Source organism: Eptesicus fuscus, chromosome 6, assembly GCF_027574615.1.
Source record: "Eptesicus fuscus isolate TK198812 chromosome 6, DD_ASM_mEF_20220401, whole genome shotgun sequence".
Taxonomy (NCBI): domain Eukaryota; kingdom Metazoa; phylum Chordata; class Mammalia; order Chiroptera; family Vespertilionidae; genus Eptesicus; species Eptesicus fuscus.
Window position 1 is genome coordinate 10,808,299 of NC_072478.1, and position 24,704 is coordinate 10,833,002.

Sequence of the window (24,704 nt, forward strand, 5' to 3'; positions counted from 1 at the left end):
GAGGAGGATTCCAAAATTATTTAGCCACTAAAAATGTACCTAACAATTACAAAGCCTGCCTCTAATAATTAGTTGACCCTTGAACAATGTGGGGTTTAGGGACACTGAACCCCACAGTCGAAAATCCCCGGAAATTTTTGATTCTACAGCGGGCCCTTCAAGTCCATAGATTTAACCAACTGCAGGTGGAAAACAGTATTTTCAAGCTGCATCTGGGAATGTGACAGTACTGCTTTCCATCCGCAGTTGATTGAATTCACGGATGGGAAAGCCAGGGATATGAAGGGCCAACTATACTTCATGAAAACATCCAGGTGTAAGTGGACCTGCACAGTTCAAACCTGCGCTAGTGAAGGGTCAACTGGATCCTTAACTGGACTTCACTTACTGGATGCATCCCCTCCATTGCAAATGGTGCCACACCAACCCTATGCAATGGGGCACAGGTGAGCACTCCTTTCATGCGTCCCCCGAGTAGCAGATACAACACTTAGTTGACCTAATTTAGTTGTAGAGCCTGGGCCAGCCTTTGTCCACACATCCTCCGGCCTATCGAGTCGGGGTGGGATTCCTAGAGGCTAATTCTAAACAAAGTGTGGCTCTGCCTCCCCCCTCCACACACACACACACACACACACACACACACACACACACACACACGCTGCTCCACTCCCAGAGCGTCCTCAGTGGCCGGCCCACCTGCACCCTCCCACCCTGGGAGGTGGAGGGGGAGAGAACAGCAGCAGGTGAAGCAACCGATATGGTATGTGTGACTGATCTTTCAGTGACTCTTCTCCAGGCAGTAGCCTAACCCAGGGCGGGTTGCTGAGGGTCTCCAGGAGCTGTGAGGTTGGGGACAAGCTTTTCATGAACTGATTTCACTTGCCGATTCATATAAAAATGGGGAGTGAAAGTCTCTCAGAGAAGTGGTAAGAAACTAATTCATCAGCTGCACAATGCCACAGAGGGGCATGGAGACAGACACCCAGATCTTTGAGTCCCGTGGGGTCCCGGGAACTCAGCCTACCTTCTCTTTTCTTTTTTTGTTAACCCTCACCCAAGGATATATTTTCTATTGATTGTTAGAGAGAGTAGAAGAGAGGGAGAAAAGGGGGGAGAGAGAGAGAGAGAGAGAGAGAGAAGAAAGTGAGAGAGAGAGAGAGAGAGAGATATTGGTTGCCTCCTGCACGTGCTCCTGCAACCCAGGTATGTACCCTTGACTAGTAATTGAACCCAAGACCCTTCGGTGCGTGGGCTGACACTGTAACCACTGAGCACACCGGCCAGGGCGACCCAGCCCACCTTTTCATAGTTGGAATATCCCCCCATGACGGCCGGGTCTACGATGCCATTGAGCAGCATGGAGAGAGGATGCACAGAGAGGGACCGGTCCCAGGCATGCTGCTGAACACAGTTGCTGATCTTCTCATTGGTGAGTTCCATGGTTTCGATGGCATTCTCCAGAGGACTGATCTCCTCCTGTGACAGAGAGCATGGGAGGGGAAGGGCACGTTGTGAGCTCCACAGCAGAGACTGAAAAAAGCCCAAGTATTCCCCTAACAAGGTATAAAATTCCCACCAACCAAAGAGGAGTGAGCTTTTGCTGGATACCACACTTATTTGAAATGGTGTTATAAGTTGCAAAATAAGCTTGTAAAAGTTTCCTTTGAAAGTATACGGGTGGCTTAAATATTGGAGCTATAGAATGATTATATTTTGGGGGCAAAGCATCTACAGAAATTTTGAGAAGGAAAAAACTGGAGCTATAATAATGATTGTTTCTTAGGCAAAGCTTCCTTAGAAATTTTTGAGAAAAATCAATGACAACAGAGTAACAGGATATCTGATCCAAGACAGAAGCACCACCAAAACGTTCACTAGGGAGAGGTTCCCTGCCTCTCCCATGAGGAAAGGTGAAGGACTTCGGCAGCCGGACATTCGGACTATACACAGTCACCTTAGTATGGGATCTGTGGTTAACAGAAGTCAGAAAAAGTAGGATGCAGTAGGCTATTCGGGCTGAATTGTGGATGAATATAAGATGTAATATAGATTCAGAGACAGACCTTCTTGTAGAACTGTCTCCAAAACCAGGTTTTAAGAAAAACTGTCTCCTTCCTCATTTTATCCATTATCATGGGTAATTACCCCCTACTCCAGACTTGATTCTAAGAGTCTCTGTCTAAAAATCATATTCATCCATAAAGAATAATGACATACACCAGTGGTATGAGATATGCAAACTCCAGTTTAGATTTGTGTAAGAGATAGTTTTTGAATGCTTGCTTATGCACCAGTTACAAAGTGATTAAGATATAATTGATGGCTGGGAGGAACTTATGATTTCAGTGGGGTCTCAAGTCGCGTGAACATGGTAAGTAACTCATTAGGGAGAAGTGCAGGAGGCGATGGGCAAAGAGAAAGAACCTCTAAGCCAGCGTGGGGATTTCAGAGATGGCTTCCCGGGGAAGCTGGTGCCTATATGGAATCTGAATGGGAGTGAGTGAGGTTGACAAGTGGCAAGAAGGCATTCTGGGTAGAGAAAATGCCCCAGTTTCACAGACAATTGAAATAGCATGGACTGAGCAGGTTAGTCCCAGTAGGTTCCATCAGAGATGTGGTGGGAGAGCTGAGCTACAAAGACCCTGTGTTAATGTGCTAACCCAGTGGTCGGCAAACTGCGGCTCGCGAGCCACATGTGGCTCTTTGGCCCCTTGAGAGTGGCTCTTCCACAAAATACCACGTGCGGGCGCGCACGTACAGTGCGATTGAAACTTCGTGGCCCATGCGCAGAAGTCGGTTTTTGGCTCTCAAAAGAAATTTCAATTGTTGTACTGTTGATATTTGGCTCTGTTGACTAATGAGTTTGCCGACCACTGTGCTAAGGAGTATGGACTTTACACTCCAGGCCCTGGAGAGCCACAGAAAGGTTTTAAATATGAAAACGACACAATCAGGTTTTCACTATGGAATTCACACCGAGGCATCGAGGAAAGTGGCCCTCAGAGGCCCAGGCAGGGAGGCCAAGCAAGGGTTTTTTCAAAGGCATCAAACTAGAAGTGAATGGGGGCCTAGAAACAAGGTACAGGGGCTGGAAAAAAAAGAAAACAGATTTAACAAATATTAAAAACAGGCAGCTTTGGGGAGTGGCGACGATGGAAGAGTCTAGGATGACTGCTGATGTGCTTAGCTGAGAAGAAAGAAGAAAATTTCTGAGAGCGAAGAATGTGATTGACAGGAAACTCAAGGAGGCATTCCAAAAATGTTTCTGGGTGCTGGCGGGAGAGACGACACTCTGTGGTCATAAAAGAGGCATTCACGGTGCGCAAACTTTCGGGTGGACGCAGTCACATCAGTTTGACAAAGGCGGTCTATCAGACAAGCATGCTTTTTCTTTTTCTTCTGGAAAACAGAGCTGCCAGAGGAGGCTGGCTGAGCTCATGAGAACCGGAGCGGGGATTTAACAAGGGCTCTTATTATATTTGGAGACAGAAATATTTTTCTGAGTTCCAGTTTCAAAGGACTCACTGTTGAAATCTGCCTGGCTTCAAACCACTTGAGGATCCCAGGAAAGGTATACCCGGTCGTATACGTGGTCCTTTCAATCCACATCGTCTGGTGGAAAGAAGAGGAAATGTTGGTCAGCTCCCGGGCGTTTAGAAGAGCAAAAACTCCCTGGTTCCATTAAATGAGATTCCATTCTCAAATGCCTCCTTAGAGAAAAGGCCGTATTTTCTCTAAAAATGTACTCATTCTGGATATTAAAAGCTGCAAAGGTCCTCCCCTCTGGGCCCCCTCACCCTCTGGATGGGAGGTTTGGAGGTCCAGAGAGGGGTGACTGCTCACAGCCATAGACGTGGCAGGCCCAGGAGTAGAGCCCAGTTTCTGGACTCCTGGTCTAGTTTTCTACTTGGATGACAGCCTGCTGTCCTGGCAATGGGCACACGAAGCCTCTATCCCCGGGCCGCCATCATTTCTGCGGCATGAGCTGGTGAGCTGGAAGGCCGCTATTTTGGATGTCAAGTCTACCTTTCTCTAGGGGCCAAAGGGCGGAACTCACAGCAAATTCATTGTCTGGATCCTTTTCTCCTTTCCGGAATGGCCGCGAATATTGGAACTGCTGCACTTCGTTGGCCCTGTAGTAGCTGGGGAAAGAGACAGCCACGACGTTGTCACAGCTCTTAGAAAAGGCTCTCCGTGATCTGGCTGCAACAAAGCCTGGGGAAATGAGACATCCTCCGCACACCGAGCCTTACCCACTGAGCTCTCAAAGCCAACAGCCTCTACAGGGAGGGCTGACGTCGGCGCAGTTTGGTTTTACTGTACACCTTACATTTATCATTTAGGAATCTACTTCACAGCTCACAATTTAAATAGGTATGTATTTATGGCCACGTTTGTAAACGCATCTGTATAGTTTTATAACGGTTCTATCCATCCTACTGGTGTTTTAGCTTCTCAGAAGGAATTAGACCTCCAGTCACTGGGGAACTCACCAGGCAGGCTGAATAAGCCACTACCAACCAGTGAGCCCGCTGAGTAGCGTAAGAGCTAGGGATTTCACGTTGGTCTAGAGGCCCAAAGGGTGGAACTCACAGGACCTGAGAGTGAAGTTCCTGAGTTCCCTCCATCTGCTTAAGATACAAAATCCTCACATCCCTTTGCGTTACTAAGGTCTTGTCTTATACTGAAAACGGAATGGACAGTTACTGTGGTCCAAATGTTCTTGTCCCCCCTAAATTCCTATGTTGAAATCCTAACGCCCAGTGTAATGGTATTAGTGGGCCCTTTGGGAGGTAACTAGGACAGGACGGTGGAGCCCCCATGAATAGGGGGCTCCCTAATAGGTTCGTGCCTTTATAAGAGAGACCCAGACAGCTCCCTCGACCCTTCCTTCCCGTGAGAACACGTGGAGAAGATCTATGAACCAAACAAGCAGGCCCCACCAGACACCCAATGTGCCAGCGCCTTGACCTTGGACTTCCCAGCTCCCAGAACTGTGAGAAAGCAATCTCTGTTGTTTATCAGCCTCCCAGTCTATGGAATTCTGTTACAGCAGCCTGAATTCTGTTACTAAGACAACAGGAGGTCTTCCAAACTGCAATGAAGACTTTGGTTTTGATGTACTTCTAGATAAAGGGTGTTTTAAAACACACTTACTTTAAGATCTGCTCCGGAACGGGTTTATCCTTGTAGTTGGGCGGCAGGCTCATCACCGGCTTGACGGTGAAACACTGCATGTCTGAGGGGCTGGCTAAGGAAGGATAAGGGACGGGCCATGAAGCTGCCACAGGAGAAAGCCGCCTGTCCCTTCTGCTTTACGGATGGAAATGGCACCTGCACTGACCATTCCCCTTTCCCAAATGCCAGGACCCCATGGAAGAGGGGGCTCCCTTTCCTATTTCCTAAATGCCTCGTGAAGTCATCATCCTAGGACATTTTTTTGGTCAGACAACTGGCAAACAGCCTTCCCAGGGGAAAATAGAGGAACATAGATATCAATGAAATATTTTTTAAAAAGTGATTAGAAACTGTTTTAGCCCTAACCGGTTTGGCTCAGTGGATAGAGCGTCGGCCTGCGGACTGAAGGGTTCCATGTTTGATTCTGGTCAAGGGCATGTACCTTGGTTGCGGACACATCCCCAGTAGGGTGTGTTCAGGAGGCAGCTGATCGATGTTTCCCTCTCATCGATGTTTCTGACTCTCTATCCCTCTCCCTTCCTTTCTGTAAAAAATCAATAAAATATTTAAAAAAAGAAACTTTTTAAATAATTTCTTTTGGACAACATTCCTCTGACGTAGCCAGTCTCTGGACACCACTTGTTTACCGAGGGCCATGGCTGGGCACTGTATGAGGCATTCTGAAAATCTTATTCCAGTAAACACAGTGACTACCAGGTTATTAATCTCCTTTTCCCAATGAAGAATCTGAGGATCTGAGACAATCCAGACCACACCACTGGGAAATGAAGTCAGGCTCGGGGGTAAGGCGGCCTTCTCTGATCGAATGATCTGATCTCTGGAATGACTTTCACTGTCTTCACCAGCGCAGGTATACGGTTTCAATGCCTCTAGCATTTAAACTGCAGGTTAAGGCATGTGGGTCTAGAACTACCAGCCTTTCTCCAGGTGAAGTGTGCAGTCCACCTGCACCGCAGTCACCAGAAGACTTCATTCAAAATGCGGAATTAGAATTCACAGCCAATGAACTAGAATCTCTGTGTGTGGATTCTTCTGTGTAATAAAATCTGAGAATCTGAGAACCACTGGGCTATGGCTTATGCTGTTTGAGTTTACAAATGACCTCCTTTTTATTTTGATCCTCACAGAAGTGCCATTAGGTACTGAGGGAGAATAAACTCTTTCTCAGCCTTGTAGAGGAGAAAGCCAAGGCCTGGATAACTGGGGCAACGTGGGCAAGGTCAAATGGCTCTGCAGACATTACCGAAGGCCAAGCACCAGGCTCCTGCTTCTAAGTCCACTTCTAGAAGACCTCTCTCACTGCCACGCCAAGAAGGCACCTCTGTTGTTTCCTGAGCCCCCATAACCCAAGGCCTTATCCTGGAAGAGCTTTCTTTTCCAAGCATCCACTATGTGTTAACGGGTCACTCCTACTCTTAAAGGTATGTCTGTCTATTGAACTATTATTATTATCTCTTTCTATAGCCATTTACCAACCTATGTCTATAATAGCTAATATATATGAATTTTTATTATGTATCAGGCACTGTTCCTAGTATTTTACATATATTTACATATTCAATCCTTATAAGAACCCCAAGAGGAAGAATGATGATCATCCCCATTTTATAGATGAGAAAACCGAGGCACAGATAACTTAAGTAAATTGCCCAAAGTGACATAGGGATACAGCTGGGACTCAGACCCAGGCAGTTTGCCTCTAGAGTCCATTTTCTTATCTACCATGCCACACTGGCTCTGCCTTATTTACCCCTTTCAGAACTCTGTTCAGTTTTTAACATCTTTATTTTAGCATAAAACCCATGAGAAAGCTTTAGAAGTAACTTTGTTATGGAGCCCTTAGTATTAGTTTTTTTTTTTTGATAATGCGTGTAATTGATTTTTCAATAAGTTATGGTATGTTATACAAAGAGAGCTATACGTCCTTATCCAGAATTCAGAACAGGAAGTCTGTTCTCTTCAAGCTTCCCATGTGGCTCTAAAATATATCCTTTCACATTCAAGATTTGCTTGTCATCTCTCTGCTTTGATTACGTCATAACCACGAGATGAGGACATTAGGGTCTCAAAGCTTTCACACAGACTGGGACACCGAGTCTACGTGGTTTAATGGGTTTAGAGACGGGACGGAACCCTGAGCTCCCGGCTGGGCGGGGCTGCCGCAGGTTGCGGTCCGGAGCCTGTGGGCCAGGCCTCCCCGTGCAAGGATACACTGCTTCGGAGAGCACCTGATTTCCTCGCCCGGGGGTGTGGTGCTGGTCATCTTCTCGGCGTTGGGGAACTGGGTCAGCAACCTCAGGCTGAAGTCCTCTCGCCTCTCATACTCCTTCCCCCGGTAGATGAAGACTTTGTTCTGCAGGTCAGAGACAGCAAGGGCGATAATTAAACATGAGGAAGGAAGGGACGACCGGAGATCTAGGTCCTGAAGAAGCCATCCCAGCCAAAGTGCCACCTACCATCAGGTTCTCATTGAATACCTACTATGTGCCTCACAGGAGCCATCACATCTGACAAGGGCCCCTGGCTTATTTGGGAAGCTGGTCAGAGGCAGTGCTTCTCACAGTGTTGGCCCAGTAACCACAGTCTACACTGACCCACAGGAAGTATAAGGAGCTTGTGCCCTAACATGGATCTATGACTGCCAGGAATGATGTTCAGTTTGGCTGATCTTTTGCACAGTAAGGCATTCTCAGGGAAGGAAGTGCATTAATCTATCTTCAGCAAGCCCCTTGTCTCATCCCGGTCCAGGGACAGTTTGTGCACCAGCACTCTGAGTGACTCAGCCATGGGGAACATGAAAGTACAAAGAGAATCGAGACATGTCTTTTGACACAGTGACAGCGTAATAGCAACAGGAGTAAGTTACAGCAGTCCCTGGCCAATCCTGAAAATCACTGTGGATGGACTTAAAAAAAAAAAAAAGAAGTGTCCTGGGCCCCAGGCACAGGAATGGTTTTGCCCATGCAAGTTCAAGGATAGCCATGTTTTGAAGGTTTCTGCTTATCTGATCAGATGAGAACTTAGTATTGATTGGCAGCCCATTCAGTTTAAACTGAAACTTGGGCATTATTGTTCTGTAAAATGTTTTTTTGTTTTTTTTTTTAATCACTCATCCATTCACATAACAAGTATGTATTGAGCAAACAGTAAATATGCTAGCCACCAGGCTATACGGTGACCCTGCTCTCACAAATCTTACTTCCGGTGGAAATAGAAAATGAATAACAGATAAGTAAATATGATAATTTTAGATAGTGTAAATAACGTAAAGGCAATACACCTTCTAGGCCAAACACTGAAGGCAGTAAAAATTCCCAGAACTTTTGGAATAGGTGATAAAATTTGTCCAAGCTGGGAAAGATGTATGTGACTGATTCGTGCATTATAAAATTTCCTCACTCAGGCAAAACTACCTGGGAAAAGGATCAGAATATAATAAAGCACTAACTGCATGAAGTGGACAATGGCTGTGAAAGGAATAGACAAGCAGAAGGTCCGCACAAACTAGCTCAACGTGAGACGGGGCTTCAAGGAAGACACGGGACTTGTTTGGGCCTAGATGGGCAGATAGGGTGAGGGGAGGGGACACAGGAAGGGACACAGGGGAGAGGACGCCCAGGCACGGTCAGTGACAGGAGGGATAAGGCCCAAGGACAGGAAGTGGAGTTCAGGTAGAAGAAAGGGCTTGGAGAGCCAGAGCGTGAACAGCGTGAGAGACAGGCAGAAATCCCAGGGAAATCACTGAAAGTTCTGGAAGGAGAGAGCAACATCATGAAAGAGGTGGTGCAGACAACCTAATCTGATGGTGGAGCACACCTCCAGCTGCAGGAATCCGAGACAGCACTGGGTGGGGCAGGAGAAGCGCCAGGATCTGGTGCTTGACTCTGGTGTTTTGTGAAGGACAACAGAGATGGGGAAGTCAACAAGGATTCTGAGATCACTGCCCTGGAGCAGGAAGAACAGAGGTGCAGTTGCCAGAAGGAGTAGAGAAAGAGACCTCGCTGGGATGGGGGAAGAGGATAATGTAATTTACATATTCCAAGTTTGGGGAAATTGTCTATAACTCGCAAGGGCATTTAGGTTCTATTTCCCTGCCTATATTAGCAAGACACATTGTATGAACTGAATGAAGTAATTCAATGGATTAATCCCCTCCTCCGTGACTCTGTCCTTTGCGTATTCCTATCTAAGTGGTGACTCCAATGCCCTCCAGTTATGCAGGCCAGAAACCAGGAAATCATTCTCGACATCTCTCTTTCTCACCCACATATCCCGTCACTGATCAAATACTGTGACTTCATGTCCATGATTCTAATCTCTCCATTTCTGTCTGAAACCACCTCCCTAGGCCGACCTGTCCTCTCTTCCTTGACATTTTCACTAGACCCTAGTGGCGTACTTACACACACCTCCCACCCATTCTCCACACCAAAGCCATCACCTTGCCAGCACCAAGTCTGCAACGCTCCTACTGCTCTCAGGATGCCAACAGCACCCACGTCAACAGGCCTGCATGCCCTCCCCACCCCTCCTGCCTCATCGGCCCGGCTCACCCAGCTGCCTCTGTGCCCGGTGCTCGACATGCTTTGTCCTAACCTCTTTCCCTCCTTCATGCCCAGCTCACCTTTCAAAGTGCAGCCGAAGCTGGCATTCCCTGGGAAGTTGTTCCTGACTCTTAAAACAAACTCAGGTATAATGTACGTCTAGTAAAATCTACCCTTTTCAGTATAAAATTCTGTGAGTTCTGACAAATACAACTCTGACCACAATCAAGATACAGAACAGTTCATCACAACCAAAAATGTCCCCACGCCTTTGTAGCCCAGTCTCCCCCCATCCTAGCTATCAGATAACCACTGATCTGCTTTCCATCCCCATAGTAAGTGCTAACTTGGCTAGAATGTCATAAAAATAAAATCACAGTGTATGTAGACCTTAAAGTCTAACTTCTACTTAGTATAATGCACCTGAGACTCATCCGCACGGCTGTGTGTATCAGGAGCCTACTCCTCTCTATTACTGAATAGTGTTCCATTGTATGGCTGCATCATCGTTTGCTTATCCAGTCTTGGGTGAGTATGAAAAATGGTGCTATAAACCACCATGTACATTTTTAAAAATTTGCCTTTATTGTTGAAAGTATTACAGATGTCCTCTTTCTCCCCCTGCATCGACCCCTTGCACCCCGCAACTGCCCCCCACCCCCAACCCAGGCCTTCACCGCACTGTATTTTTATGTGAATGTAGGTTTTGACTTTACTTGGGTAACTAGTCTCTGGTTAACCAACTCATATAGCCCAGAATACCTGTCTTGGTCAGTTTCAATGTTATATTTGTTTATGTGATTATCTAATTAGCATCTCAAATATTAGGTTGTAAAAGTTCTAAGAGAGCAAGGGCCATATCGAATTATAATCAGCACTGTAACTCAAATGCTTCGTAAGTGCCTGGATTATGTGAATGGATGAATGGTTGTGAATGAATGAATAAACTACCTCCGTGTTAGGCACTGTAATAAATGTAAAGCCCTTGCCCACTTTTTCTTTTTCTTTCAATTAGGGGAAGGAAGATGGACAATACATGCTTAAACATTGCTAAGTGCTGCTGAAAGAAGCTTATTTCTTTGTGGGAGAAATAAGAGGGTTTGTTTATTTTTTAGATTGTAAAATACCATCACATTATGGAAAGTTTTGAGAAGGGAAAAACATAGTCCTTTCTCACCATTACAACAAGATTGTTTTTATTTTTGCAAAACTTTTGCCGTCTTATCCTTGGGATATTTGCTTTCAAACTCACTCGGGCTGGAAATAAAATAAACAACCAAATGCATCCATCCGCACTCTTCCCTGGCCTGACCCGCAGCAGCAGCCAGGGAGGATGTTCTGTTTTCCCCCTTCTCATTCCACCTGGGAAAGGTCATTTTACAAAAGAGCTGCCAGAATCCCAGAGGTGGCCGGGTGCGGGGTGAAGAGGCCGCCGCTCAGGAAGCGGTTTCCCTGCCGACCTCCCACAGCGAGAACACGGGCCTCCCGCTGCCAGCACCCCAGGCCCATCTGGGAAAGAGAGGAAGCCCGCCCTCCTTCAGGCTGCACGGCTAACGGCGTGGAGACCACCCTCAGGCTCCTTACCCGTAGGAAAGAAGGGAAGCCCTGTCCATAGTATCCCACAGCAAAGTATTCGGGCTGCGGCCTCATGGCCTTAATGATGTTCTCATAGAACGAGGCTCTTTTTTTCTGGAAAACAAAACAAGGCATTCCACAGCGAGGTTACAAGGGCACAGTTGTGGGGAGAGGAAAAAGATCTATTTACTTTGTTTCCCATGTAACACAGAGAAATGAAAGGTCTTTGGAAAATATCTTGCCGCACAACGTTATCCTCTCGTTGGACAGGAGGTCTGGACCTGGGCCCACGACCGGGCCGTGGAGGCCTGGGTCCCTGAAGTTGTCTGCAGAAGGATGAACCGGGTGCACGCTGCCATGGCAGAGGCACAGCTCAGCTTTCACAGTCCCCTGAAGGGGGCTCAGGACCCTAGGGAGTTGAGATTAACGAAGGCGGTTGCAGTTAAGTGGAGATAAATGATAAAAGAAGATGTTCGTGCCCTAGCCGGTTTGGCTCAGTGGATAGAGCGTCAGCCTGCGGACTGAAAGGGTCCCAGGTTCGATTCCGGTCAAGGGCATGTACCTTGGTTGCAGGCACATCCCCAGTAGGGGGCGTGCAGGAGGCAGCTGATCGATGTTTCTAACTCTCTATCCCTCTCTCTTCCTCTCTGTAAAAAATCAATAAAATATATTAAAAAAAAAAAAAAAAAAAAAAAAAAAAGAACCTTCCAGTTCATGCGGGTGGTTTCGGTGAAAGCCCTTGGTTCAGCTGCAGGTGCCCAAAATGCGGGTGGTTTCGGTGAAAGCCCTTGGTTCAGCTGCAGGTGCCCAAAGGTGAAGGTAACGTTCTGTGTTTCAATATCTGGCACCCCTCCCTTCCCCCCGGCCCCGTCTTTAATTCTTCCTGTCAGAGAGGCTTCCCAGCCCAAGCTCAGAGTCAGCCTTAAAGAAAGCCAGGCAGGCAGGCAGACCCAGGGGCCCGAGGGGTGGCTCCAAGCCCTGCCGCCATGACTGTGTTACCCAGCTGCCCCCTGGTCCGCAGGGGGTACCTTCCAAGACCCCCAGTGGATGCCTGACCTGTGGATAGTACTGATCCCTGTCTATACTATGTTTTATCCTATACGTCCATACACCTATGACAGTTTACTTTATAAATTAGACACAGAAAGAGATTAACAACAATAACTAATAGTAAAATATAACAATTATACTATCTTAAAAGTAATGTGGATCTGGTCTTCGTGTGTCTCTCTCCCTCTCCCTCTAAATATACCTTACACTGTCTGTACTCACCTTGTCACTCAAAGGAAGCACTTTACAGCTTCTCTTTGACATGTCCCAATTGCCAGGATCACTACGCTTGCTCTTTGGGGCCGTTATTAAGTAAAATGAGGGTTATTTCAACATAAGCACCGTGGTACCGTGAGAGCTGATTTCATAACCCAGATAACTACGAAGTGAATAAAGGGCAGGCAGTATCTCAGCGTGGGTGTGCTGGGCAGAGGGATGGTTTACATCCCAGGTAGGATACAGTGGGATGATGTGAGATTTCATCACCATACTCAGAATGGCGTGCAATTTAAATTTATAAATTGTTTTTTGTTTTGTTTTGCAGAAAATTTCCATTTAATATTTCAGACTGCAGTTGCCCGGGGGTAACTGAAACCACGGAGACTGAGGATGCAGAGCAGTGAGGACTGCTGTGCTCTCTCCAGGCACAGATCTGCACCCCAAGCTTCCCTTCGAAGGGTCACTTGTTACATTACTAACACAACTCGATTTAGTTATGAAATTAATGACTGATTGTTTGCGTAATGGCAGGGGCTGGTCCAACACACTGACAAATCCTTTTCAAAGTAATCTTGACAACTATCTCCTCAAATAAATTATTACTGCACGACAATGGGTGACCTGAACTTCTGTGACTCCTTTACCAAAAATGATCCAATTAATATTGTGCTGGCCTACCATTGGGCATTGCTTTAAATAGCTGATCTGTGCCAACAGCCAGGCATAATACACAGTCAGGGACCTGTGAAAGGAGAGCTCTTCAGTAACATTCGGGAGCCGGTGGGGAGGCAGAATGTGAGAATCAGAAGCATTTTGCAACTTAACCAAAATGTGCACAACGGCACCCCTGAGAAAACAAGCAAGGCTCCAAGATGAGCAGTTCCGTCCTTCAGCAGGGACCTGAGCTACAGAGCAAGTCGTCTTGATGAACAGAAGTCAGAAAACACCTGAAACAGGCCTGGTGTTCACTGAAAGCACCTGAAACATGCCTGGTGTGACTGTGAGGGTAAGAGGTGTGGAGACATGGAGGGTCCGCAGAAAAAACGAGACAGAGATGGAGGAAGGGCGGTAGGCGAGGGGCCTGAGCCCTCTTCAGGGATAGTCTGGAGAGAGAAGGCTGACAGCTTTTGGACTTTATCTTTTTTCATTTTTAATTTATCCTGCAACCTATAAACCAGGAGGTCACGGTTCGATTCCTAGTCAGGTCACATGACTGGGTTACCGGCTGGATCCCCAGTGTGGGGCGTGCAGGAGGCAGCCGATCAGTGATTCTCTCCCATCATTAATGTTTCTAACTCTCCCTCCCTCTCCCTTTCTCTCCGTTCCTCTCTGAAATCAATAAAAAAAAAAAATCTTTTTTTTAAAAGAAGAAGAACATAATTTATCCTGACTTCCTTTAAGCTTACAAAACATTTTCGTGAACACTCACTTGAGCACCCCTGCTGGAGGCTTGCCATGTTCCAACCCAGACTCACCAGGAGGTTGCCAAGGCCCTCGTAGTCAAACACTTTGCTCTCGTACGTCTCCGCCAGCTCTTTGCTCAGCTTGATTGCCTTCTCCCACATCTTCAGAGAAAGAAAAGTGGAGAACAAAGTAGTCATTGATCCAGCGGCAAAAGCCACTTGAAAGTAATGGGCAATGAGTCAGGAGTCCGGAGGGCTGAGTTTCTGCAGATATTCCCGACATGCCTCACTGCCTGGATCAGCTGAACTTTTTTTACTGACATCATAAAGCTACTATGTCTTGGTGCCTTGCCAGGGGGTATCTTCTGTAATTCTGTTCGCAAGACCATGAAGAACAAACACCATGTGTCCCCAAACAAAGCAACACTGAGCTTAAAGGGCAGAGCACTAAAGACCTTTGAAAGTGGTGGCGACCCGTGCTAAAGCCTAGGACTTGAGACTGTGAGAGCCTTGCTGGAGGGGCAAGTTGGCATGAGGTCAAGTTCTGTGTGTGTGTGTGTGTGTGTGTGTGTGCGTGCGCGCCGCGCTTCCAGTTAGGTTGTTTGGGAGGAGGGGAAATGGATGGAAGAAAGGCTAACTGTTCTGCTGTGTGGAAATTGGGCACCAAGTGTTAGCCAATGATCTCTAGGGCACTGGTTCCCTATATCTAACTACACTATCTACTTAATCAGAGAGTTTTAGAAAATGCCTTGGAGCATTTATGATTTGTAAGTTACAGCCGGATGCTGTAACTTACACATTTGGTGCCTGAGGCTAGCATCCCAGGTTGACCCCTTGTTCATTCTGGTTTTTTCATAACATGCCTCTTGAGTGGACACTATTACTAACACAGCATCTGGTAATTTCCTACCTCACTCTTGTCAACCAGGTGCTATGTCCCACTGTTCCTGGCTGCTGAAGAAACGTGTGTGCAGCTCTCATACAGTTGTGAAACATTTTAAAATGAAATATTTTAAAATCACCATTTGCCAAATGTGTCCCTCTGAAGTTTCAGGGCCAGATCGGCTGGGCCTGGTGCAAGAAGCCAGTCAACAGCATCAATGGGTCGAATTCTCTCATTTCACCAAATGCCAAGTTATGTAAGGGACAGTGAGACAGCCTAGCACAGCGGTTCTCAAAGTGTGGTCCCTGGTCTCTGGAGCCCCCAAGACCCTCTCAGGAATCCATGAGATCAAATTACCTTCTTACTAATACTGATATTATTTATCTTAATTGGTAATAGGCTTGTTATCATCGTTAAAAGAATAAATAAGTAAATATTCAAGAACTAAACGTGTAAGTAGCAACACATACAGTCCTCATAAACAAAAGCTCTCTCGGGTCCTCAGTGATTTTTAAGAGTAAAGTGGTGTAGAAGTGTGCCGTGCCAGCACGGCCAAGGGTGAACCTGAGTGGGGGCAGTGAAGGATTGAGAACAGACAGACAAGAGAATGAAAGCTGGGTCTCGGTGGGACGCTGTCTTCTCTGATGGAGAGCCTCTCTGATGGAGAGCTAGCGACAGCGCCACGGACTATAAGCTGTGTCTTTATTTTATAGCCAGATGCCACGCGGCAAAGTAAGGGCGTGGTCAAGATGTTTACAACATTCTCGTGGGTTTCGATCCTACTCAATTACATGCACCTGAACTCTATCAAGCCCAGATCACTCAGGTACGTGGGGCCACGTGTTCGGACCATAGAACCAAGCTTACAACTATAGCTGTTGTCTATAATTGTGCTGGGAGGGCTCTGCCCTCCAAGCTGGGACTTGCACGTGGCCATGAGAGGACTGTGCCCTCTCATCAGTCCAAGGCTTGAACCTGTCCAAACACTGTAGCCGCTCTCCACATAGAAGACCAAAATGTTTGAACACATACACTTGCTCCCTGAGCCGTAAGTTCTTCATCTGTAAAACAGAGGTAAAATCTACCTTGTAGGGTACGGGGAAAAGTAAATTAGGAAAAAAGCCTGGAAATCTCCCCAAACAGAAACTAGCACTAAGTAGATGACAGCTATTTTATCATGATGATTATGTGGCTTATTTATTCACGTAACCAACAGGCCCCCTGGTAAAGCAAGACATGTTGGCTGGACGTGGCAGTCCACAGGAATTCTCCAGGCTCCGAAACTGGTCAAATCGGGATCTGTTTCGTTTGGATAGCAGATGCATTTTTTTTTTCCTTTCTCCCCCAACCCCTTTTTTATTATATATATACATACATATATATATGTGTGTTTTTTTTAAAGCATCTCAGGTGGACATGCTTTCTCCAGTTGACCACAGACCACAACTTCCGGGCCCAGTTCCTATGTTTATTTTACCTTCTCGCCCCTGTCGGCATCTAAGTTGGTCATTACTTACAGCGTATGGGGTCAGCAGGGCGTGATCTGGATGCTGGATGTGCACCAGGTGTTAGCCAACAATCTCTAGAGAATGCACTGCAAGTGACAGCACTGGTTCCCACCCTCAGCAATATTTAAGAGGGGAGCGTGAAGGCTGCCCATTATATTCTCCATTGGATTGGTAAAGTGTCGTCAAGATAACTGATCTTTATTGCCCTTCTTACATTAATTTATTTATTTTCTCTTCTGTTAAAAATACCAGGATGCAAAGGTTCATATGGGAATAATAAAGAATAAGTCATGAGTCATTACTGTCCAATGAGGGACTTGTCTGGTTTTTGTCCTGAGTCCTGGGAGGAAGCTCCTAAACCCCTGGAATTTCCCCAGTGACAGGAGTGTCTTGGTTATTCATGGCAGACCCTCCAACCACACCTGAGTTTATGCTACTGAGGTGAATGGTGGGCCCCATGCCAAAAAAACCCACAAAAACCACCCATGTGATTAGAAGGCTGGGGCCTTGAGCTACATGATATTAGCCAGATCCAAAGGAAGAAGGGTGAGCTGGAGACTGAGTTCACTCACGTGGTCAATGATTCCATCAATCAAGCCTACAGAATAAAACCCCAATAATAACTCCATATAGCGGCTCACGTGAGCTCCCTCCAGCGAGCACATGAGCTCTCCTGGAGGGTGATGTGCTCTGAATCCACGGAGAGGGAAACAGAAGCTCTGCCCTAGGCACTTCTTCACTCAGCTGGCCCTGATTTGCGTCCTTCAAGATAAAACTATAATTGTAAGGGCAGCATTTTACCAAGTTGTGGTTGCTGTTCCAGCATATTCTCAGACCCGAGAGGGCCCATAGGACTCCCTCAAAATTTACAGCCAAGTGGTTGGAAATGTGGGCATGGGGACTCCTGAACTGTGGCGTCTGAAGTAAGGGCTGTCTGCTGGGACCCTGGCCTTCACGGTGGGTTCTGCACTGGCTCTGGCTGGTCGGCATCAGCAGAGCACTGCGGTCTTGCTGACATTTTCCTCTTCCCCCCCCAAAATATCAAACAAGCGATCCCACACTCACTTTGCCTTTGTCAAAGTAAGATATGATTTCCTGATACAGCTTCTCCTTCAGCTCCTGCTGGGTATACACATAGTAGCTGTCCCTCTGAAGCAGGTGGGGCACACAGGGCTTGTCAGACCACTGAAAAGCAAACGAAAGAGATGAACGCAACACAGCCATTAACTAAAGGAGATGAACAAACATTTGGTTTGTAAAAGGTGCAGAAACATCGCATATATCTGTGACTCACCCATATTGTGTTTTAGATTTATTCATGAAATAAAAAACTGCACACACAGACATAATCCAAGCCAGTATGAAAACAAGGGCCATGTGATGGACGCACTCCAGGCATCCCCACGCGAGTGGGGAACCAGGCGCCCCCGCCAGCCAGCACAGCGCCTGCGTACTGTGTACTGCAGGCATCTGCACAGTAGACAATAGAAAGAGATCAGGAGTATAAAGGCGGAAAGGAGGGGGTAAAATTGCCACTGTGTACAATGATTGTATTCTTCACAATCAAAGCTTTTACGAAGGGTGCCAACTGAAAAACTACCAAAGTACAGAGAATTAAGTCAATTAGAGGGTTAAAAAACTGACATATTCAGAAATAATTTAGAGGTAGATTTCACATGAAGAGATAACCATGCTGAAGATAGTAGAAGGAAAGGATCCAACCTGAAATCAATCCAAAATGATACAATATCCAGGCTCAGCGATGTGAATGTACTTAATGCCATTGAACTGTACACTTAAAATGGTTAAGATAGCAAATTTCATGTTACGTGTATTTTTGCCATAGCTAACCTAAAAAGAAAAGGTATCTAGGAATCAACATAACAAGGAAAATGAAGACTCTTATACAGAAAAATTTAACCCACCACTGAAGGGCACAAAAGCACACTTGAACAATAGGAAGTCATATCACAGTTTTGGATAAGAAAATGCTATTTCCTAAACATGAAAATTCTCCCTAAATTAAAAATTTAAATTTATGATTCCAAAGTCCATATGGAAAACTAAACAAAAAGAACTAGGTGAGTAGCTATCTGGGGGAAAAAGTTGTATCCACATCTCATACCTTACTATGTCAGGATAGGATAATTTAATTTTCCGAGCAGCACAAATAAAAACATCTAATGGCTACGGATACCAGTGAGTGCTTCTTTCTGATCATCCCACAGTCAACAAGCCTCCTCTAACCCATATACAGTAAGATTTTAGTGCCTCAAATCTGAAGATGAGTGGTGAACAGCTGCCTTGGGGAAGTGTGAGCTAAAGGACTCCTGTTTTTCATGATAAAGCTTTACAGTGGTTCTCAACCTTCCTAATGCCGCGACCCTTTAATACAGTTCCTCATGTTGTGGTGACCCCCAACCATAACATTATTTTCGTTGCTACTTCATAACTGTAATTTTGCTACTGTTATGAATCGTAATGTAAATATCTGTGTTTTCCGATGGTCTTAGGCTCTACAGCTCTACACAGGTTGAGAACCGCTAGCAGGGTCGCCTAAGACCATCGGAAAACACAGATATTGTGTTGAGGGTCACCACAACATGAGGAACTGTATTAAAGGGTCGTGGCATTAGGAAGGTTGAGAACCACTGGCTTAGAACAATGTACAAGTACTATTTTAGTATCAAATAAATATTAAATTACACAAGAAAATTAATTGCTGGGGGAAAGAATGGAGAAAGAGAGATGTAACAGGAGGCTACTGTGGTTCTCTAAGAGAGAGCCGCTGGCAGCGTGGGCCGGGATGGTGGCAATGGAGATTTTTTTAAAAAGCGGATTGAAAAGAAATGGAAGCAGGATCAAGAGAGATCTGCACTCCCAGGTTCACTGCAGCATTATTCACAATAGTCAAGACATGGAAACAACCTAAGTGTCCATCAGTGGACAAATGGGAAAAGAAGATGTTGTGCATATAACAATGGAATTAGCCACGAGGAAGAAGGAAATCCTGCCTTTTACAACATGGATGGACCTAGCGGGCATTGCACTAAGTGAAGTAGGTCCGACAGAGAAAGACAAGTACTGTACGATAAGGAGTCTAACAAAGTTAAATTTAGCCCGGCTGATGTGGCTCAGTGGCTGAGCATTGACCTATGAACTAGGAGGTCACAGTTCGATTCCCGGTCAGGGCACATGCCCGGGTTGTGGGCTTGATCCTCAGTAGGGGACATGCAGGAGGCAGCCGATCAATGATTCTGTCTCATCATTGATGTTTCCATCTCTCTCTCCCTCTTCCTTCCTCTCTGAAATCAATATATAATAATAAAATCATAATATGCTAATTAGACCAGACGTCCCTCCGGATGAAGCCGGGGCTGCGAGGGAAGCCTGGGTCCCCGAGAGGGAAGCTGGTGCCGGCAGCCGGGAGAAGGAAGGCCTACTCTTGCACAGATTTTGTGCATCAGGCCTCTAGTAAAAATATACTTAAAAGTAAATAAATTAAGCCTAATTTATGAAAACAGAATGCAGAATGGTCATTACCAGGACTGGGGAGGGGAGTATTGGGGAGAGGCAGTTTAATGTTACACACTTGTAGCCAGTAGATAAACAAGTACCAAAGATCTAACACACAGCAGAGTGATTACAGACAACAATACTGTATTATAGACTTCAAGGTTGCCAGGAGACTAGATCTTGATTGTTCCCACCACAAAAAATAAACGATAATTATGTGACATGATAGAAGTGTTAGCTACGGTGGTAATTATATTGCAATATATAAATCAACACGTGCACCTTAAATGTACACAGTGTTATATGTCAACTATATCACAGCTTTAAAAAAAATGGAGAGCTTTTTTAAAACCGTGCACAGAGGGTCCACAGTTCTTGCTGATGGAAAGTGTGGGAGGGGGTAAATACAAGATGATGTCAGGTACTTGCCTGAGCAACTGGGTAGAAGGTGGTCCCCTTTAGTGAAATGGGGAGAAAGGCGAGGAAAGAATGGATCCAGAACAGTGAGAAATTACAGCTTCTGTGACTGACAGGTGAAGTGTGTGCTGTCTACCAGTCATTGAAAGATTGACACTGAAAGAACAGTTTATTCCTGCATCTGAACTTGGAGGAACGGTCAGAGCCAGAAATAATTATTTGGGACCCATGACATATAGATGTATTTATATCCACAACACCCTATAAATGTACTTAGTGAGTATAGAGAGAAAACTTCTGTGGCACCGTATTTACTTACAACTCATGTCTCTGTGGTTTCACAAATTTGTTTACGTTTATTAATTGATGGATGTTTGTTTCTTCAATTATAGTGTTGATTACTAGGGATCTATAAGTTCTACTCTGCTTCCTAAGGATTTTAAAATCAGTGGAATCACTTCTTTATGCATTCATCCAATGATAACTGACATTTTCTCGACCTTGACCTGAAAATCAGCTGTGCCTAATTAGAAGGTTTAAAAATATTCTTGGATGAAAGGATCTCTCTTGAATAAGGATCATTCCAATCAAAATCATAAAAGTGTATAGGATTTGGTCCCAAAGGAGTGGACAGCGGACACGCTGCGCTTTGTCCTGCACTGTGTTGAAATGAGCAGCCCAGACCACTCACCTGTAGAAGCTCAGCGTGTAGGAGCAGCGTGTAGGCAGCCTCCGTGTAGTTCTCACAGTCTCGGTGCAAATCCCGCAGCTTGTACAAGTATCTGGTAAGAAGGGGGCGTTTTTTTGTTCGTTTGTTTTAAATGTTTTTATTGATTTTTAGAGAGAGAAGAAGGGAGAGGAGATAGACGGGGTAGAAACATCGATGAGAGAGGAACATCATCGATAGGCTGCCTCCTGCACGTACCCTACTGGGGATCGAACCAGCAACCCGGGCATGTGTCCTGACCTGGAATTGAACTGTGACCTCTTGGCTCCTGGGTCAAGGCTCAATCACTGGGCCACACTGGCTGGGTGTAGGGGGCATTTAGTCGCCGGGGAGCAGCTCTAGCATTCAGCTCATTCCACAACCAAGCCACAGCCTGCTTTCCCGTCTCTTCTCCCCCTGGTTCTTTCTCTTGGGCAAAGGAATCCCTTGCTTCCTATCTTCCTATTCCTTTAACCCTTGGAGCTGCTTCCTGCCTGTGTGTCTTTCCTATTCCATCTACTCTACTTTATACTCTTCATTGAAGGCAGCAGTGCTTACTTATTTATCTGTATGCCATGGACCCCTTTGAGAGGCTAATAAGAGCTATGGGATCTCCCCCAAGAAAAGGCATATGGATTATGTCCGAGTGTGTTCCATGCTCAGGGCTTGCTGGATTCCAGGCAAATCCTCATGCCTCTCCCTGGGCACTTTCCTGATCACCTTGTCCGGCATCTCCCACCCTTCCCCGGAACCACACCATCCTCCCTACGCACTCCCTTGTACTGCACTTACTGTGTATCTGTTTAAACAGTTTACCCTTCCAAGTGGAAGGGGGGATATCACATGCTTTTTGGTGTCTCAAAGCAGCAAGCATGGGGTTGGAGCTTAGTTATTTGTTGATTGAAAAAATAAATAGCAAAGCCATGACATAAACAGAAAAAGCAGACATTCCCTTCAGCTTACCTTATGTATATGTCTTCTCTCTTCTTTTCTTTATAAAAGTTCTATTAAAAAGTACAACAAAATACCAATGTAAATCAAGAGTTATTGACTAATTTGCCATGAAAATGGCCAAATAGCTACTTTTGTTTTTCAACAGTGCCACTTCTCCAAAGAGTTTATTATTTTCCTTTAACAAAGATCCCCAGGAATATTTGTTAAAGGAAAATAACAAATATTTACACAGAAGACAAGTTGAAGGATTGTTGAGAACCCTGCTTCTGAGGAACTTGAGGGGAACCTTCTAAATCAGGGGTGGGGAACGCCCAGCCCACGGGCCGTATAAGGCCCACAAAGTCATTTGGTCTGGCCCTGCCAAGGCATTAGGGGTGAGTTAATTAAATGTTTGACCAAATACAGCAGGCTAATTGTTAAGATGATAATTTTGTATGGCCCGAGAATGATGTTATAAATATCCAAACGGCCCTTGGCAGAGAAACGGTTCCCCACTCTCTTCCAAAGGAACAGGTAGCTGGCTTTTCCTCATCACCTGGTGCTCTGCTTTCTCAGGAAACGGGGGCAGCGCGTCTGGGTGTACAGTAAGCAGAGGAGTGGCAGCCCTAACCTCTGAGGCCGGAGGCCCCTGTCTAGGGAAAGGCGAGACCGAAGCATTCTAGCATCATGAGGTTTTCAGGCACTGACACTCTACTCATGGGACAGTGTTTCTCACGCATGTTCGTCTGTGCCCAGTAATTCCAACAATAAAGCAACGACATGTAAACAAGGCAGAGAAACCGGTTGAGGATGGCCCTTAGAAAGAGAGCCGAGTTAAGATCTTATGCTGCATTTTCCATCCCTGTTTCCACATGTATCCTCAAGGTCTGTGGCTGCTGGTGTCTGCAAGCCCAACGATGAGGGGGCTGTTCCCATCAGACTCAGCAGAACAGACTCCAGAAAGGTGGCCCCGGGTCCCTTTGTGTCTGTGAGATCGACTTGGAGCTGATGTGCGTGGCGCAGGGAGGCCTGCAGTGCCCTCCCGCCATCCTAGAGGCTTGGCACCTACCAGCACATTGACAGTGCAGCTCATCCGGTTTTCCTTGCTCTCATCGTGCATGATGATGGTCCTGTAGTCCAAGAGGTTCTCGAGGAGGCTGCTGACCAGGAGCGCGAATTGTTCTCCCGAGCTGGAGAGGTATTTATGTTTCCGGAAATGTTCTAGGAGCCTGGAGGGTGGAGTCGAGACAAATGCCCAGGTCATCCTGTCATTCCAGCACCATTTATGAGCGCTGTCCAAGGTCCTAGCAGCAGGTGGCGCCAGATGAGGAGACACACCCCCTTCACGTAACACAATCACTCCAGTTCCACGGTTTCTTAGAGCTTCAGCTCAAGCCCCACCATCACCTAGAATTGCAGCCCACTGTGCCCTTCTTTGAATTTGCAACTGTATTTTTTTGTTGGTTTTTGTTTTCTTGTCAATACCACAAAAACAGGAACCTTTGCCCAAAAGGTTTGTGTATGCTTTCTGATCCCTCTACTCAGGTTGAAAGAAATCATCTTTCCTGTCTTTATTCTCCCTAAAGCCTGGCACTTCAGGGCATCCTGTGGGCATTCTGGTGAGCTGTGTGTGAATGCCCCGCCTAGAGGATCCTGGGAATTTAGCATAAACCCAGACACGTGGCTCTTCAGATAAAGGGATATTTTCAGAAAAAAGAGAGGTTGGAAATAAGATCGAGAACCAATTGGAGTGGTAACCCCAACGATTCTGTGACTATCCGTGGGCCTGTAAGCGCAGTGGAAACCTGTTTTTGTCCACTTCTAAGTGATGTCATCAGCTTGAGGTTTGGTGTCTGAAATACTCACAGTTTTTCGAGAAGGACCTTGTACTGCTCATCTCCTTTGCCACCTTCCACCTCTTGGTCCAGCTTTGTGATCAGCTCATTCTCAAACTGAAAGCAGAGTCAGAATTTCACAGGAGACGTCTTACCCTTAGAAGAGGACATGAGCAACACCCAGCCATCCTTTGTAGACCTGCCCAACCCCTTTTTAACTGTGAATTATTTCCATCGTATACAGAGGAAGATCACTCGTCATATTGTCCATTACAGCACACCGGGGCCCCATCAAAACTTTCTAATGTAGCCTCATGCTATTTTACACTTTGCTTTACATATGGACAAAATAATTACCCAAAACATTGTTTTCTTATCACAACTATGCATGTAAAAATAGCCTAATGATTCTAATTTTATTTTTGGTTCTTGTCTCAGTCTTGCCAATGGGATTGTTTTTTTCTGGTTTTGCAGAGCTGTAGAGCTGCAAAATCTTCCTTTCGATATTAATACAGGGTGTAGGCAAAGAAAATAAAAGAAAGAGAAAATATATCAGGCACACTGAGATCACTAAACTAGAGACTGCTGCATCATTCCCCCGTTTCATCTCCTTACTCTCTCCGATGCACTGCAACAAATAGGGTTTAATGTGCACAAAGCCCAATTTTAATTATCTGGAGAATAGAGGCCCGGGGCACGAAATTCATGCACAGGTAGTGTCCCTAGGCCTGGCTGGCCAATCGGGGCCTTCCTTCATTCCGCACCACCCCCTGGTGGTCAGTGCACATCATAGCAGGCGGTCGAACTCTCGGGCAGTCGAACTTCGGAGGGGACAATTTGCACATTAGCCTTTTATTATATAGGATAGAGGCTACTTTAGGAAACTCTTGTAGCAAAAAGACTGCTTTGAGGC

The 24,704-nt window shown here is 45.9% G+C and overlaps 1 protein-coding gene across 1 annotated transcript in view; it reads right to left on the minus strand.

Annotated features, from left to right (window-relative positions):
• DOCK5 (dedicator of cytokinesis 5) overlaps positions 1–24,704 on the minus strand; it is a 206,005-nt gene that overhangs the window by 17,947 nt on the left and 163,354 nt on the right. The window contains exons 34-45 of the mRNA XM_054717208.1: positions 23,823–23,908; positions 23,026–23,185; positions 21,987–22,027; positions 21,009–21,099; positions 17,450–17,569; positions 14,066–14,155; positions 11,331–11,435; positions 7,414–7,555; positions 5,161–5,242; positions 4,061–4,145; positions 3,529–3,615; positions 1,303–1,479 (exon numbers count right to left, since the gene is read on the minus strand). Coding sequence (XP_054573183.1) covers positions 1,303–1,479; positions 3,529–3,615; positions 4,061–4,145; positions 5,161–5,242; positions 7,414–7,555; positions 11,331–11,435; positions 14,066–14,155; positions 17,450–17,569; positions 21,009–21,099; positions 21,987–22,027; positions 23,026–23,185; positions 23,823–23,908 — 1,266 coding nt within the window. The remainder of the gene's footprint in view (positions 1–1,302; positions 1,480–3,528; positions 3,616–4,060; positions 4,146–5,160; positions 5,243–7,413; positions 7,556–11,330; positions 11,436–14,065; positions 14,156–17,449; positions 17,570–21,008; positions 21,100–21,986; positions 22,028–23,025; positions 23,186–23,822; positions 23,909–24,704) is intronic.